Source organism: Erpetoichthys calabaricus, chromosome 2 (assembly GCF_900747795.2).
Source record: "Erpetoichthys calabaricus chromosome 2, fErpCal1.3, whole genome shotgun sequence".
In the NCBI taxonomy this organism is placed as follows: Eukaryota; Metazoa; Chordata; class Cladistia; order Polypteriformes; family Polypteridae; genus Erpetoichthys; species Erpetoichthys calabaricus.
The window spans coordinates 117,524,381-117,542,993 of NC_041395.2; the positions used below are offsets into that span (position 1 = coordinate 117,524,381).

General features: G+C 35.2%; 1 protein-coding gene across 1 annotated transcript in view; it reads right to left on the reverse strand.

Moving 5' to 3' along the window:
- prss16 (serine protease 16) overlaps positions 1-18,613 on the reverse strand; it is a 32,071-nt gene that overhangs the window by 1,827 nt on the left and 11,631 nt on the right. The window contains exons 5-8 of the mRNA XM_028794422.2: positions 17,843-17,957; positions 4,921-5,122; positions 3,062-3,152; positions 698-906 (exon numbers count right to left, since the gene is read on the reverse strand). Of these exons, the coding sequence (XP_028650255.1) occupies positions 698-906; positions 3,062-3,152; positions 4,921-5,122; positions 17,843-17,957 (617 nt within the window). The remainder of the gene's footprint in view (positions 1-697; positions 907-3,061; positions 3,153-4,920; positions 5,123-17,842; positions 17,958-18,613) is intronic.

Here is an 18,613-nt window from a genome sequence, read left to right on the forward strand (position 1 = left end):
GTGCTTAAAAATCTTTAAAAAAATATATTTGTATACAGTTCGTACGGTGTGGAAAGGATTAATTGTATTGACATACAATCCTATGGGGGAAATTATAATATTATATAAATAAATAAATACCCCCCCCTCCCCCAACAGATTTTTGTTAAAAGTATTCATGTTGCTAAAACTGGAAAGCACTGAAAACATAAAAATTATTACACCTTTTGTTTCAATGCAATGGAATGCATAAAAATGTATCATACACCTTCTAAAGTGGAGGTATAGTATGTCTGGATTTGTCCTACCCAAGTTAGTTATCCATCTGCCATCACAGCTGAACTCATACCTTCACCTTGCAGATGTCCAGTCCACAAGCTGGTTTAATGAAGGTTTTTTGTAACGGTTTCTGATCAGACTGTGTTAGGTACGTGGCCAGAAGGCGTTTACAGTCAAGCCTAACAGTTGAACACATTTAGTAGGCTTGGCTTCAGAAGTGAGCCCTGTCGTCTTATTTAGCACCATCAAGGGAGTAGCTTTCAAGTAAATGTTTCTGTATTTGTATTTTATCTTACAAAAGGATGAGGCATGGGTAAAGTGCTGCTGTCTTTTTTCAGGTATGCAGGTTGAATTTATACCTTGTAATGATTGATTGAAATCTACAGATGCACACAGTCTATCTTCTTGCTATTACATACATAAATAAAACATGACAAACCTTCAATAAAAATTGCTGGTAGGTCACTGGTGATGTCCTTGGTGATTCCAAGTGCATGCCAAGGATCTATGGACCCATTAGGGAACACTATCCGGCTGCTCTTGATATCATAGCCACCATAATCTTCATTAGTTTGTTGCACAGCATTGGTCACTAAAGTGGCAGTAAAAGAGGAGCCAAAGATATCTGAACACTGCTTTAGATTGTACCTGAAAATGAAATTGCAACATATAATTTTTAAAATATTGCAGAGAACAAATAAAAACATTTGCTTTACTGCTTCATTAAAAAATGCAGACCGTCACATTTTGTTAATCATTTCTGATCATTTACACAACCTAACAATTTGCCAATCATGAGCCGAGGATTCCTCTAGCTTGTAAGAGTTACATCTCCTCAAGCAACACTGTAGTTATTCATACATTCTAACAAATACAGTACAAAACAGCTCACTAGACAATCTCGAGTGCGTATTTATAACCATGTAATGCATCATACACTTGAAGCACTGATATTCTTTTAGGCCTGGTTCAATGCTCAGTTCTATATTGAAAAACAATTAGAAAATTCCTGACCTCTTAGTCAGCTTTTTTTGGTTAAAAGCAGTAGAAGACAAATTTGTAAAAACTAAGAAGTCAGTTCATTAATTAGTGAAGAACAATAACATCAAGATGACACACCTTCACAGAAAACAAAATCACAACTTTCCAACAGCAAGCTACTTCAAAAGTAAAAATCTAAAGAGAAATGCTTTTCTAAGACATTAAATATTACAATAACTTGAAGGCCACCTGTGGAAGTAGCAAAACTAGAATCAAATTAAAGTTTGTAATCTTTCTTTATGTCTTGAGAACTTGTAGTTATATATCTAAACTTGATTCTAACAACACTCAACTGCATTTATCAAAAACTTAATACTTCCGTCAATACTACAGTAACTGTTTTAGTGAGGTAAAACACTGAATAAGGGGACACTGTTTATAAGTCTTGGGGGTGAGGGTGGTGGGGGGTTAGGGGTGGATACAGTTCTCTATTATAATAAAATAATCCTGGGATGAGACGAGACTTTTTAGCCTGGGATGAGATGTAACTTTTTCAGAGAGATACTTTCACGTCCTGTGAGACGAGACTGTGCCAAGAGATTTAACTATGCCTGGGGCTGGAAATAAAAGACAGAGTAGATGACAAAGTAGAACGTCATAACGAATTCAAAAATGTTGCCGTGATACACATGCAGAGCAGGTTATAGATAATGAAAGTACTAAAATGTAAAGGTCTCAAAAAAATGATAGTAAAGATCGCATTAGCGCAAACAAACGGAAATTACTTGGTGAAATAACGGAACAGCAAAAAGAGATTGAATATATTGTTTGGATTTAAACTTTAAGTTGGAGACTTTTAGATAGTCTAATTCGTGTTGCCTTCAGGGAAAAGTAGTGTTTCTTCCCAATGAAGAGGCATATCCGCGAGAATTAAAAGATTTGTTGTTTGGTGAAAGTAAAATCCACATACATGAGCGGCAGAGACGCAAAGTGGCTGGTGCGTAACGCAGGATGGGGGGTTGGCGAGCAAACTGAGCAGGGGGCAAAGCCCCCTAGGTTTTAAAGGATGGAAAACCTGCAAATGACTAAGACAATAAGGAAAACATTTTTGCAAAAGACTTGGAATAATTTTTGGGTCTGTCCTCACAACCATAACCTTTAGCCAATGCTTTTTCACACTTTTAACAATCTTCTCTGCTCAACTTAGAAATTAAGCAAATTGAAGGGTGTTTCTTATTCAGTTTCTCACTAAGCTACTTCAGTCATTTCTAAAGAAGTGACAATTGCAATACTTTGTCAGACTGTTGAAATCATTCAGTTGCTCCTATATAATTGAATGTAGAGTTGGGGTAGCAAAATAAATGGCTAGAAATTGGAATAACTAAAAATCTTCATCTTAATTTATTACAAGATTAGTGTAAGTGAAAGTTTAGGTTCAAAAAACTGAATTTATATTCCCATAGACTACTCTTGCTAAAGATGAAGCAGAGGCCAGATTTAGAAGCTGGCTAATCAAGATGGGGTAAACAAAGTGCCTGCAGGATATGCATGAATACCACATCCAAATGTGACAAGTGACCTCAGCAGAGGTATATTCTACAGCAATGCTAGCATTACTGGTCCGCCATCTGCAGGGATGTACAAGCAACTTATTTATTCACCAATAAAATGCATTGCTTCTACATGCCCACAGATGGTTTAAATAATCCAGATACCTTAGTGTATTGTTATTGATATACTGTGATGGATAAATATTACAATAATCAGTTTTAGTTTTTTCAGCACCAGTTATCTCTCCTGTGGAGGGAAATGCATTACTTACACAAGAGAAAATCCAGAAAATGGCTGGTTTGGGGAATCAGTGGTCTGATAAAATCCAAACTCTGAGCATGTCTGGTACACCCACTGCCTTCCTATAAATAAAAGAGGAGATGAGTATGGAGGGCCTGAGGTGAAGCACTACTTACTAGCAAGTATCAACATTTGAGTAGGACAGACAAAATCTACGGTGGTAAAACAGGCCAATAACCAGATCAGGAAAAGGGTTCAATTTCATTACTGTACCATCAAATACAACACATCTGAGCTTTGGGAAAGAACGCTTAAAAAGGAGTCAGGCTTTCACTTGAGAATTTTTAATAGCTTCAGACTATTTGTAGAATTTGAAATTTAAGACTGATATTTTGTGAAACATGTAAATTACATAATTTTCATCTTAAAAATTTGTTTTCCGCCTGAATTTCTACTCACAGACCACTAATACAGCATACATCTGTCATCTGAAAAGCATCTGGTCTCTAGTATCATCTAGCAGACCTATGCGAGATTCTCATCAAATTCAGAATTCACCATAACATTATAGTACACTTCAGGTGCCAATCTTGTTTAGAGGAGCTGCCAAACTTTACCAAAACAATGGAGTCCATACAAAAAATATTTTGAGCAGAAATAAAGCAAACTTCACAGTTTTAGGAGTGTGTTTCTAAGTAGTAATAAATTACAAAGAACAAGGAAAACACGCTATTATATTCAACATTTGTCTTTCAACTTTGTCTAATTTGCTGTGTGGGCGTAACATTTAATAGATTATGTGCTAATTCAACCACAGAACCTTACATATGCATTCCATTGTTTGTATTTCACAAATCTGACTAGCTTTAGAGTTTCTGTAAATGTGTCTGCACAATTTCATGGTTTCAGAACATTAAAAGAAGTTATGAGTGCAATACACGATAAGTATCCCTACCTAAGTACATTCCTAAGAAAATCAAGACTATGCCAAAATATGCAATGTTGTAAGTTTTGTGATTGAATTAAAAAAAATTACATATACACATATACATATGTTTATATACACACAGACGTTCGACTGCTTCCTCCTCCTGCTTCAATAGCTGATAGCCTACTACAAACACAGAATTTTGAAATTATTGCCAATTGTAATAATTTTACATTTTATACACTTGTATTCCAATAAAAGCAAAAAACTGGGTGAATGTTATACCTTATTTATAAACAAATGTTTCTCACAACAGTTTAGGGAAAAAAATAACCCTCACAAACTTCAGTACAGACAGGGAAAACCACAAACTAAAAACAAAACTCTCATAAGGCTATATATTCACAACCAGCCACCCTGGTAAACCTCAATGACTCACTCAGACAAAACACTGCCCCACTTCCACACATCTCTTTTACAAAGCTACCACTATGGGACTGGGGAAGGGAAGTGTGATTTGGTCACTTGGGAATCTGCCTTCTTGCATTCATGCAAGTATTATGGCATTTCAAAGACTGCAAAAATTACTTACATTAAAACTGTGCACCCAGGAAATGACATATTTGGCAACTGATAAATACTTCACTCACTTAACAAGACAGACTGTCCCTGCCTTCTAGATATTACCTCTGACACAAACTAATAACAAAACTGAACATCTCAAAACAAATTTTTTGCAATTCAAGCTTTCATCCAAAGTTGTCCCCAGGCTTCACTTATCTTTAGCAAATAAAAAAAGGTTTTACAAACAAAAAAAAAGTTAAGATTCATATTCCGATTGAAAAGAAAAAAAAAAAAAAAAACACAAACAAACAAACAAAAAAAAAAGCTGAACATACTTCTCTATTTTACAGCTGTGTGTCACTAATTTACTTGTGCAGACAATTGTGTTCTTCATTTACCTCCACCAGATGCTGGTCCATCCCAAGAGCTATTGGACATATCTTTCACATAATTCTTGTATTTTACATCAAGACATTTCTGTGATAAAGTTGTCTGGATCAAATGAGCCACTGAAGCATATCGGTCATATGGTGTTCCAAGAGATTCATCTTCCATAATATTGCAAAGGACTTTGATTGTGATATTAGTGCCTGGCACACCCTAGGTTGGAGAACGGTAAAAACACAATAAGCCAGTATTCATCTCACTCTATGGCACTTTCTAAAGTAGTTATCCATTAGTAATGCACAGAATAAATTTTAATCTCCTTATCATTCTAGAACCTAGACAGAACATGAAATATTAAAGCAAAGACAGCTCACACCATTCCAATGTTAAACATGTTTGTTAATTTTAACAACCATTTTCAAACAGAACGTCAAAATATTACATTTCCTACTGTAGATAACCTCATTATTTCTTCACTTTCATAACTAGGTTCTTAATCTTTACTCATTGTTTGCCAGCAAAATTGCTGCCATTGCTTTAAATTTCTTCACAAAAGATTGAGAAATCAGATATAGGAAAACTGATGAAACAATACAAAAAAGAGTCTGTTGGCCCCAGTTTTAGGTAAACAAATAAATAATAAAAATGCATGTTCATCATTTGCGTGATTTAGTAAGGAGAAAGCAGAGAATGAAGGTGCAAAAAATTAAATACATGAAGACTAATGCCACTTGCTGAAAAATTAACAACTAAGATATCCTGTTGTGTAGCTTCACTGAGGGGGAATAAACATACTTTTGAAATATACTAGGCTATGAGTGAAAAGTTAATAGAATTGAGTATTTTTAGACAACACAGGAAGATCTTTGCCTCTAAAGAGATGCACTTCTAAAGTAAGCAGTAGTCTCTTTAAGAAACATTTACAGTACAGCATCATACAGTAAAGCTGCCAAATATTTAGGTTCCACAATGTAGTTCTACTCTAGTTGAGACAATGCAACAAAGTGCCTCAGGAGTTGTCCTTAAAAGTACGCTATATGGCCAAAAGTTTGTAGACACCTGACCATTACACCTATATGTGAGCTTCTTGGGTGTCCCATTCCAAAGCCATGGGCATTAATACAGAACTACCACCATTTTGTGAATAACAGCCTCCAATCTTCTAGGAAAGCATTCTACAAGATTTTGGAGTGTACCTGTGAGTATTTGTGCTTATTCAGCCAAAAGAACATTTGTGAGGTCAGGTACAGCTGTTGGATGGGAAGGTCTGGCTTACAATTGGCATTCTAATTCATCCCAAAGGTGTTCAATAGTGTTGAGGCCAGGGCGCTGTGCAGGCCACTCCTTTTCCTTCACATCAGACTCTTTAACCCATGTTTTTACGGACATGGCTTTGTGCACAAAGCTAATGAAGTTGGTACACAAAACCTTCGACTCCCAACTCCTCAGTTTATGGTACCACTGACTTTGACCACTTTAATTGTAATTTAAGCCACTATTCAGTATCAGTCAAAAGTTTGCTCTCAGCCAGAAATTAAGCTTTTTTTATAGAAATTGATACCTCTCTATCAACATACCCTTAAATTGACTGGAAAGAGAAATCGTTTTAACTGCATTGCCCATTACTGTCTAAATACAAGAAGCCAAACTGGATCTAACCAGGACGAAAAAAGAAAGGGAAGGCCCAAATGGGCAACTGCATAAGAGGGTGAGAACATCAGAGTGTTGATTCTCACTTGTCTTCTTCATTAAATAAACACCAAGTTCCAGTATCATCTACAACAGTGAAAAGGTGACTCTGGGATGCTAAGCATGATACAGTGTTCCATTCATCTTCTGTCTAATATCTATTTTGTCCATTTTAACTTTTTCTTTGCCAGTTTGACATGCGGCTTTTACTTCCTGCCTTCTTCTCTTTAAAAAAAGCATACCAGAATTGTTTATTTTTTTCAATTTTGTTATTTTATTTACTTATGCGGCTAATGTCTTTATCCATGGTGACATAAAACATCGGAGAGATATAATTGACCACATTTCTTTTAGTTATTTTCCAGTTGGAGTACAATGAGGTAATGTAATTTTTCTAATGCTCACAGAGTGTCAGCAGCAGGATTTGAACCCAAAATTTTAGGATTTTAAGTCCAAAGTCCTTTAACCACTATGCCACACTGCCCACCTTGTTTTCATGGTCATTTAACATCAACAGAATTATTAAAAAAAAGAAAACCTGTCTGCCAGTGTTCGTCAGTATAGAGCCAATACTTATTGCAGCCAAAGAATGCTATGTTAGAGAAACATATGCACTTTTAAAACTGAGCTAGCAAACTAAATTGAATTAAAATCTATTTAAAAACAATGGAGCTTGTGAATTTTAATTCCTTGAAAATTTTCTTCATTAACATTTTGAGTCAACTTTTTTCCATTATCTTGAAATGTAGCAAAGTGCTTATTAAATAAATGACTAAAACAAGTTTAAGTGATGTTATGCCTACAGGGACAACAGACACAGAAAAACCCCTTTATTTACCACAGCTGTAGTACTAGGGTGTTGTACCGTGTTAGCCATTATGAATGTAGAGAAAAGCCAAGCAAAATGACACCTTTTATTGGCTAACTAGAAAGATTACAATATGCAAGCTTTCGAGGCAACTCAGGCCCCTTCTTCAGGCAAGATGTAAGCTTTCGAGGCAACTCAGGCCCCTTCTTCAGGCAAGATGTAATCATTGATTACATCTTGCCTGAAGAAGGGGCCTGAGTTGCCTCGAAAGCTTGCATATTGTAATCTTTCTAGTTAGCCAATAAAAGGTGTCATTTTGCTTGGCTTTTCTTTACCACAGCTGTAAATTTAAGTTAGTAAATGAAACTTATGATTTTTTACATAAAATGTAATTTTACTGTTATTCCTTTCATCTCATTTTGATCCATTTTTTGTTTTATAGGACTAGGTAGCAACACACTATTGTTCACACTAGGATTTCCCTAAACCCTAGCAATAGTTTTCTACCCTGTTGTGTGGAACACCAAGGGTCTCCAAGGCAAACTGAAAAATGTGTCCTCCCCAATAGGTCTGGGACCTGTGCTGTAACTGCAGTATGGTATCCTCACCACATAGCTAGCTCACTCCAATATCCAACCTGTCAAAGAAAGTGAACCCAAGAGGTCCAAACCGTAACCTTATTTCAATCTTTTTTTTTTTTTTTTTTTTTTTGTGTGATATTCCAAGACACAATTCCAAAAATACTCAACCCAACCCCACCCTAAAGGCAAAACAATCTGAAAATGTATAAATTATTAAGAATCCAAGTATAATTAACTCTTGATCATCAAGGTTTTTATCTGCCACAAGTTAATGGTCAAGATAGATAAATGATCAATTCTTACTGCTGAGATTTCTACTAAGGTCAGATTTAGAAAAAAGAAAACACCAATGTAGAAAAGATAATTGATTAGCAAGTTCCGAACTAGAGGTGATCAGAAGTTTGCCTGCAATGGTGCCTAAAGAAAAAACTTTAGAAAGAGAGGAACAACAAAAGATTAGACATATGCAAAAGTTAAGATATTAATGGATAGAAAAAAACAAAAAGGAGGAAAGAATGCAGTTGATATTTGACCACAGTTTGAGTAACAAAGGACAGTACAAAAACATATGCAAATAAGAGCAGGAATATCCAAATCACATAAAGGGACATTGTGATTTAGGGCTAAGCTCAAAGTAAAGCATATCCTAGGAGAGAATTATAGATGATAAATTAATCGTAGCTGAAAAAAACAATAATTAGGACTTCTTGAACATAAGGAGGTATGTATACAGTTCCAATAGGTATGTTGCAAATTTATATTTCTAGCCCAAATATTAACAGATAGAGGCTTATGGGAAGATTTTATCATGCGAGAAAAAAACTGAAGAAACAATACTTTTAGAAAGGACGAGAAGAAAACAGTGGAAAATAGGATGATATGGAGAGCTCAAAGAAAAGTTAGCAAAATTGTAGGAATAAAACAAAAAACAGGAATGTTAACTTGGTGACTAATTTTAGAATTGTGTACAGACAAGACGCTTTGTAGAAAAGGTCTCCTAAAAAGCAGAGCCCAAAAGTGACAAAAGAGGAAGGCTAAAGGATCCTAAATAAAAAAAAGAAAAGTTTCTAAAGAGAGGTGACTATATCTATTTATTTATTTATTTTAAATACTAAATTTGGATTGTATTTGAAATAAGTCCAAATTACAGTTTTGTATATCTGAAGGCAAAAGAGTAAAAGAGTATGTGGTACAATAAGGGATGATTCTAGGTTCACCCAACTAAGCTGTAATGATACACCAAACCAAGAATTTAATGGTCCAGCTGGAGCAGATAATCTGATCATATGGCATTACCAGTAAGTGGACAATGTGTTCTTACTAAAATTTTAGTTCGTACATTTACATCAGTGTTGATTGATGATAGTGGACAAGAACTCTGGAATGAGAAAGGTTTCATTTTATTTTATCAGCAGTAAAATTAGGGCAGAGTTAAGATATGAATGTAATTGGGAAGCAAACAAGAGAAAAAAAAGGCAATGGAGGATATACCAATAAATCCAAAGAGGACAACATTAAAAGTAATTCTGGCTGCATGCCACTAATTCCAGAAATTTTACTCTTTTGGAGAGTATGTGACAGAGTTCTACATGAGTAAACTGCTAATGTAAAAATATGGCATTTATGTTAGGCTCCGTATACACCAAAAAAGATAAATCTTATCAATTTACGTTGTTTATTTCATTTTGACCTTTCATCCACACTCAAATGATGTTTTCTACCACTGGAGAGTACTATTGAAAAGATTAAATTTTCAAAGGTTTAATTTGGAAATACAAGGTTGTACATAGCAGTGTGGATAGGGAAAACGGCCATTCGAAACACTGATGTATAACTGTCATGTGAAAAGTCCCAACTTCGGTTTTATCACAATAATTCCCAGAATGATCTCATCTTTACTATGGGGATTGTCTAATGCAGAGTGGTTACGAAAGGACTATGGGTACTGATCCTTGTCTGTATTTTTTCCCCAAGGCTTCAGCAATCTTTTACTTGATTATAACCTTTTAAAGCAGTTGTACTTCACTGCCTGACAAAGTAGTCTGGGTTGGGTTTGTCCCCCCCTCTTTTCTTTCAGCATTTCAATGTACTCTGCGGTGGGTTGGCACCCTGCCCAGGATTGTTTCCTGCCTTGTGCCCTGTGTTGGCTGGGATTGGCTCCAGCAGACCCCCGTGACCCTGTGTTCGGATTCAGCGGGTTGGAAGATGGATGGATGGATTTCAATGTACTTCAGGTTTGCTGCATTAAAAAAAAACATTGCTCTGGGCTGACAAACTGAGGAAAGATTAAGAAAGATTTACATGGTTTTGGTATTTCAGAGTGAATGATGTACAGTACATTTAAAATTTGATCCACAATATTAGTGTATGGAAAATGTTTTATAATTTATCTGTGAGGAATAGGGATGTCAAAATGCCAGAAATTTTGTATTCCATACTAATACCCTGAAATGTCATAATACTCTATACCCGTTTAATACCACAGCAAAAACAAAAATCCGATTTAACAGCTTTTTATTAAAAGTACCTCTTTTATTCCAATGAACGATACTGTGCCTTTTTGTTAATAGAATACAAAATATATAAATACTAATTGTAACAGCAGCTTTAAAATAGTGGTATATAAATCAAGTAATTACCCAGCTATCATTTAAGTAAACTAGTATTGGCATTCATGAATATCAAAATACAATGCAGGGCTTGAACTAAAATGGGTGATGGGCATGGGGATTCACCCAGTAGGGGACTGTTATAACCTAAGGTGGGGTTTCAGCAATTAGGTTAAAGAATTATATTATCATGAACAGCCCAAATTTATCTTACTATATGCAAATTCCAAGTTTATTCTGACATTCTCTCCAATAACTGAAAAATACTGCTTAAAATTAATACTAAAAATAAAAATTCAAGCATTTGGTCATGGTTTGTAACATTTGCTTTTGTAAAATGTATTTTTGCATTATTATCTGGTTAAAAAACTTGCTGCAGAGTAATACTTAACGGAGGAGTCAAAATGATATAAACTTTAAATCTGAGAGATACCTAGTACTTTAAAATTTTCCAAATTTGTTTCTCCTATTTATTTAAATTGTCCAAAGTTTAAGGTTTCCTATGTGAAATCAGACTTATCAGATTAACATTAATTGCTTATTTCAGAACTCCTGTAAAACAGCCTTTGTATTATGGTTTTCAAGGTGTCAAACAAGTGATCAAACTATGTTACTGCTTAGTCTGTGGACAAGTCCAAAATAAGAATATTAACTGGATCTCCAGTTTAACTACTAGTCTGCATTACATTTGCCAAAATTCCTTTAAAAATATATGATACTTGTGCTTCTACTACATTAGTCACATTTTACATGTTACACTAATGAATATTAGATTGGCTTCAAAATCCATGCAAATAACACAAATTTAGTGTATGTACGTATATTTGTATTTAGCAGTTCTGCTAAATGGCATAATCAAGTGTTTTCTGCTTCAAAGCTCTGATTTTTATTTTGGTATTAACAAATAGGGCAGCTCATTTCATCACTGGTGTACACACACCAAATTGCCTGTCTACAGTTTCCTCTACATCACACAGTGCTATACACAATAGTGCAACAGTTCAGAAAATATGCCCTTCAATTACGAACTACAAAAAGGATTACTGACCTCAGGTGGAAGATATTCTGTTACATATATGTAAGATTGTGCTTAAACCTGGTATTTACTAGGTATAATATATTAATAGCACAAAAAAACAAAACAATTCTTCATTCCGATTCACATCAGCCAGGCTATCTATAACAACATACATGATTCTCCAGATTAGGGTTGGCCTTTTTGACCAAATCAGCAGATATCCATAAATAAGAAGCAGCTTTCTAGCTACTACCAATTGCCAGATCTCAAAGGTAAGTCTCTCTCGAGTAGATATCAATGGGGAAATAGGATCAGGTACAAGATGATTTTATGTCATTACTAGGTTACTACATGGAAACTCATTCTTATACTATGGGAAGTGATGCTGTGACAGTAAACCTGAAAAGTGTCATTTTTTCAGCAATTTCCCTACATTTGCTAATATTTCATCTGCTCACTGTGAAAAGATTTTTCTTTTTTGGTTTTGAGCCTAAGGATCACGGTCACATTAATCACTAGACCCTGAAGATAATGATAATTTTGTATTGATTAGAAATTAAATTGCAATGCTTGCCATTCTTGGCATAACTGGACTGAGAAACTTTGATCGTTTCTGGCAGCATAAACCAAAATATCAGTGATGCAACACAACTGTAATAAGAATTGTTACTGCTTTATTATGGAAATAGACAAAACAAATTTAACTAGGTTTAATTGTATAGGAAACTTTTTAAAAAAATATCAATATCTAGAAAACTTTTCTAGCTTTGAATACTGCATGTGTTGCTAATGAGGTATGCCAGAAAAATGGACTCTACTTATTCCATCCATCCATTTTCCAACCCGCTGAATCCGAACACAGGGTCACGGGGGTCTGCTGGAGCCAATCCCAGCCAACACAGGGCACAAGGCAGGAACCAATCCTGGGCCGGGTGCCAACCCACCGCAGTACACACACACACAAACACACCCACACACCAAGCACACACTAGGGCCAATTTAGAATCGCCAATCCACCTAACCTGCATGTCTTTGGACTGTGGGAGGAAACCAGAGCGCCCGGAGGAAACCCACGCAGACACGGGGAGAACATGCAAACTCCACGCAGGGAGGACCCGGGAAGCGAACCCAGGACCCCAGGTCTCCCAGCTGCGAGGCAGCAGCGCTACCCACTGCGCCACCGTGCCGCCCGACTACTTATTAATGGTATAAAATACTTAACAATTATCTAAAAAAAAAAAAAAATAACTAAAAAAAAAAAATTATCATAATCTAATCACACAAACTTGGCCATGTTTCTCAGTGATGCCTTTATTTTCAAACCATGGGAGAACACAGAAAAAGAAAAAATTCAGGGAATTTGAACTTCACGTATTACTAACATTTGGCAGAGTGGCCAGGGCAACGCCCTCGGAATGGATGCCCTATGTTACTAAAATACCCTAAAAAAAAAGGGCATTTTTTTTTTTTTCATCAATGTTTAAGACCACAGTTACAGTAAATATGTTAATAGAAAATGGATGGCTGGATGGACATCAGAGTATGACTGACACTTCACTGAAATGTATAACAAATTGTTTGTAATAATGCAAAGCCTGTTTTCACCTCTGGTTGGCCTATGAAATGTCACAAAGCACTTATAGCAGTGCTGCTGTTAAAAGTCTTTTTCATACATCCCCTTTTGTACTTTTGACATTACACACTGCTGGAATAGACAATATTTCACACATTTTATACAAGTTATCGTTACTCCAACCTCAATAGGAAGATTATCACAAAAACTATTTAGAAAACATTCTCCAAAATACCATGATTTCCTGTGCTCTTTTACTTCACATCAGTGCTTCCAACACATTGAGTTAAGCTGAAACATATCTTAAGCAAATGTTCTTGCAACCTATAAATTTTAAGAACATTTGCTAAATAATTTCTCTTTTTTTGGGGGTGGGGGGGGAATATTTGGCAACGGCCTGAATACACTTCTGAACCGTTATAATGTACTGCTCTCAGACATAGGTACTGCTACAAAATACAAGGCAAAAGGAAAATTTATTAAATTAAATATTAGTTCAAGTAGCTATCCTCAGATTTCTAACATTTTGCCAGGGTTACAGTAGCCAAGTTTTTGTTGTGTTTATTTAAAGCTGCCCTAAGTTCTGACTCATCATTTATACTTGTTTGGGGGCGTGACATTGCAGCTCATGGAAGTGGCAATTGTTTCACTGCTTATTTTTTGGTCTATTTGTGGATTTGGACCTTTAAATTCGCTCTACTACAGTATGGATATGTAATGGACACTTCACTCTGGTGAAGGTGTGCACTGCATATGTGGTAGCATTTTCATGTATGCTTAGAGTAATGAATTTTACTACTATGCCTAATCTGCAAATGTTATTTTAGGAGGTTAAATGGGGACTGTACTTCAGTACAAGGGACTGTATTGATATTGAATTATTAGTAAGTCAAATACTTCATGGTTTACTTTGATAACTTTTTAAAATTTACAAATCCTTGAAACAGTTTAACAAATATAACTTAACCTCTAGACCTCTAGACTCGCGTATGGGGAAGCGGATGTACAATTTAAACCGAGAATTGTTACATATGCATAATACACCTAACTATTTTAATTTATAGCAAGTGATTAACCATAATAAAAAAATAGTAAAACAATCAATTGAAAGAAAATTATTTTTCATGTTGTGTTAGAGCAGGGGTGCCCAATGCAATGATCACGATCGACCGGTAGATCGGAAAGGTAGTGCAGGTAGATTGCGTTGCATTCAAAAAATTTTTTTTTTTAAATGTTAGCCTATCATATATCCTCCCTATCACATTTGCCACTTGATTGACATACAGGGCGGCCAGTCTCCGATCTCTTTTCTTCTAATACACTGGTCATCCCGCACGCATGATCAAACGGCAAACTACTGCAAAACTCCGGATGTGATCTAGTTAGCCTTCCAATTTATATTGACTAAAGAAGGCATTTAAAAAAAAATTTGTTTGGGGAGGGTATGGGCTGGCTGTGGAATTGAAAGAGGATTTTTTTCTCACAATGTCACAATCGAAGTGCGTTTGCCTGATCTGTCAATCTATTATTGCTATTCCAAAGAAGGAAAATGTGGAAAGGCACTTTCGAATGGTTCATAAAAACTACAAAACTGACTTCCTTCCGAAAAGCGATCTGAGAAAGAGAAAGGAGAGGGAACTAAAATTGCAGTTAAATCGGAAAGCTGTCATTTTTCACTCGGCTGAATTCAAAAGCAAAGGCAGACACACCCGCATCAAAAACTGCAACACTGTTTCACCTAAAACTCCTCTACAGTGGAGGATGAGATTTTGACACTACAGGATGACATTCAGCTGAAGTCTGGGGCTCTTGGACAGTTCTGGAACTTACTCACAGAAGAAAAGTACCCAAACATGACCTCCTTGACTGCATTATTCGGCTCTACTTTTATACGAGTCAGCCTTTTACCACATGAAGATTACTAAATCCAAATACTGTAGTGACCATAAACATCTTAAATTGTTACTGTGCCATAAAGGTTACTCAGTTATGCAAGGTATGACAACATATATTTTATGAATAAAGTATACTCAGTGTGTGTATTATATATATCATTTTTAATGTAGGTAGATCATTTCGACCTGGTCATTTTAAAAGTAGCTCACAAACCGAAAAAGTGTGGGCACCCCTGTGTTATATGTTTTCGTTCTGTTTGGCTTTGAAATTAACACGCAAATACTTTTTAAACTTACACTTTAACTATAAAACTTCAGAAAAAACAATATTTGGAATCACATTGAATTTTGTTTCCATATTTGGACTTACATCGTGACAACATATAACTGCCCATGAGTGAATATCGTTTCTCTCAAATAAATCGACTTTTTTGAATGTTTGTCCCTGTGATTTGTTAATTGTCATAGCAAAAGCTATTCTAACGGGAAACGTTTTAATATGAATGGCATATCAAGATCTCCTTTGGTGTCTAATGTTATCCACGGAAAATGTACTACATTACCTTTGTCGCCTGTTAAAATTTTACACGCAATAACATTACAATAAATCCTTCTTTCAACAGTAATTCAGCAAGTGGAAGACCGGACGGAGTTAACGGTTGTAGATATTCAACGGGGTATTGTAAGTTGATGTTATCTTCCACACCATCACCACCAACTGTTTCAGTATTTAACCAATTTGCCGTGCAATCGATCGACAATTTTAATTCATTTGACATCGTTTCTCAGTGCTAGGATTGCCCGTGTACTCATTTCTTCTGTTGATAACCCTTTGTGATGTAATTCTTCAATAAGATTTGGATATAATAAGTCTTTTTATTGGGAACTTAAAGTGAGGAAAACATAAAAATTTAAAAGAGCTGAAAGCGCAAGAACTGTGTCTGACAAAAGCATTCACACGAATGAAAGGTGAGAAGACCGTGAGTGTGGACCATTAACTGTAAAAGGTTGAGAGGAGGGCAGGACTTGAAAAAATCTCTTGGCAATAGTCTCATCTCAAGATTTTCTTTTATAATAGAGAGATATGCAACACTCAGTTCCTAGCATGGGTCACATAAATGTGCGGCCTGTAAACATCAGTGCTGTATGTAATAAGTGTATAATGCTATTGATTTAAACCCTCAAACACTTAGTAATGGTTTGAGATTATAGATCTGATTGAAACTATTATTTTTACAGGATGTGCTGCAGTGTAAAATTACATTTATACCCCCAAACTCCTATTTCTACTAAATACCAGTCTGAATTCAAAATAATACAAGTTCTTGTAAAATTGTGTTTTCCAATCACCATTAACAAAAGCCAACATCAGTCAGTAGAAAAAAAAGCAAAAATTCCTCGACAGCTGGAATATTTTACTGAAGGGTAATTGTATGCAGCATATTCAATAATGTAATATATGTAATATTGTATACAGAAAAGGATTTGATTTTTGTGGGTTAATTTCTAGTATAGAAGTTGATAATGTCTGTTTTTATTTGTAAGTTAGGACAAGGCAAATGTAATAGTACATAGAGGAGAGATGCATAACGTTCACCTATAAGTATTAATTATAATGAATTATTCCAGCAATTTAAAGGATTTTTTGAGTATTATAGATTTACATTTTTAGTGTTATATTTATTCAGGGTGGGAAAACCAATATAAGTTTTTATATGTAAATGAGTGTGCCCATGCATTTGCTCCCCATGTATGGAGCATCCTCCTCTCCAGGATTTTTAATGGGGGTGGATGGAGCATGTGTATTAAACCAGTCTGGCAAAGGTGACCGTGTTTGAACTTTGAGGATATAAGCCATCCCTGGAGGAAGGCCATAAACTGCCTAAACAAAGCAACTGGGAGTTGAATTTTACCTGAATGCGGTCATTGGTACATGGTCCAGGAAGGGATAGGTAAATGAATTCTGTTGGTCTGAAAAATGATTTTTATGAGGCAGGCATGTGGAAGCAAAGCAAGCTAGAATAAATAGAAGCCGAGAGCCACTTATGGACACAAGATGCACTGTTACTTAAGTTGTAATGGCATGGTTTGCCAAAATTCACATTGTAACATGCTTCCTTAATATTTATGGGCATATTATTAATAATACATAATTAAATGAGTAACTTAACTCCTGCATATTCCTTTACTCTGTCCAACTGAGGTTACGATGTAGAAGGGAAGGCCTAAGTACCTGACCACAGAGTGATAATTACATGGGATTTAAAACATTTTATTAATGTCAACACAATAAAGGGTATAAAGGGGAAAATAGGGTTACCAAAGGAGCCTACATGATAAAACAGTTACATTGTACTTCTGATACATCTGATTAAATTATGGCACAATAACAGAGGCCCAATGCCTTACTAAATTTCCTGGGTGAAGCCCAGTAACACAGCTAGTTACTCCTACAGTATATATTTCAAACTTGAAATGATGGCAGTTAAAATGCATTAAACATCATAAAAACTCATGGTAAATCATTTCTTTGACTTTAGTTACATTTTGGATCTTTCTTTAAAACAAGCAAAATTTTATCATGGCTGCCTTAATCTATTTAACACATCCTAAAACAAGCCTCACATAATGAACTTTCATCATATACTCCTTAATTTAGTGCCTGCTCAACACAATTCCTGTCAATTCTAAACAATATATCAAGGTACTTTTATTTCAAAAGTGATCTAAAGCCACACATAGCACCCTTCAAAATTTCACCTCAAATTCTCGGTTATCTTCATTGTACTGGACCACATCCATAAAGTTTCCTGCTAATGTTTCCAAGAAGTATGGCAGGTCAGAATCTGAGGATGCCTTTAATGTATCACACAATCTAAAACAGAGACACAATGCAAGAAATCCAATAAATAAGTTTATTACAATCACTTGCAAAGAAGCATTTACATTTACTATTACCCTCTATGTTTAAGCATCTTGGTTTACTATTACTGAATGTGCCATGTTGCATGAACTTAAAAAAAAAAAAAAAAAAAAAAAGTCTCCCACTCTGCAACTATAACACAATTTTACTCCATATTACTATCACGTTATGCACTGCACAATTTTATCATCGTAGATGCATAAACAGTCAAAGAGAAGTTTACTAGTAAAGCAAGTGAAGTAGCTCTCTTTAAACCATCACTAACTCAGATAAAAAGCAAAGGATGCAATTATTCTTTAAAAAGCAATAGACCATTTAATAATGAAATTTACACCTTCTGCATATTTTACACATTACAATTTTATGCATCATTTTATAACATCTTTTTTGCATAATAGTGAACAGAAATTTTTCACTTTATTAATAATTTTCTGGTAACTAATGAAGTTTGAATTAAATGTAGTTAGTCTGAATTAAATGCAATACAGAAAAGATAAAATGATCAAGTTCCTTGTACTAAAGTATGTAGTAGGTATACACTAATCACTGCAAAAACCTTTCACAAACAAGATATATAATAATGCCTGTTTGCCAACTGCTTAAACTAA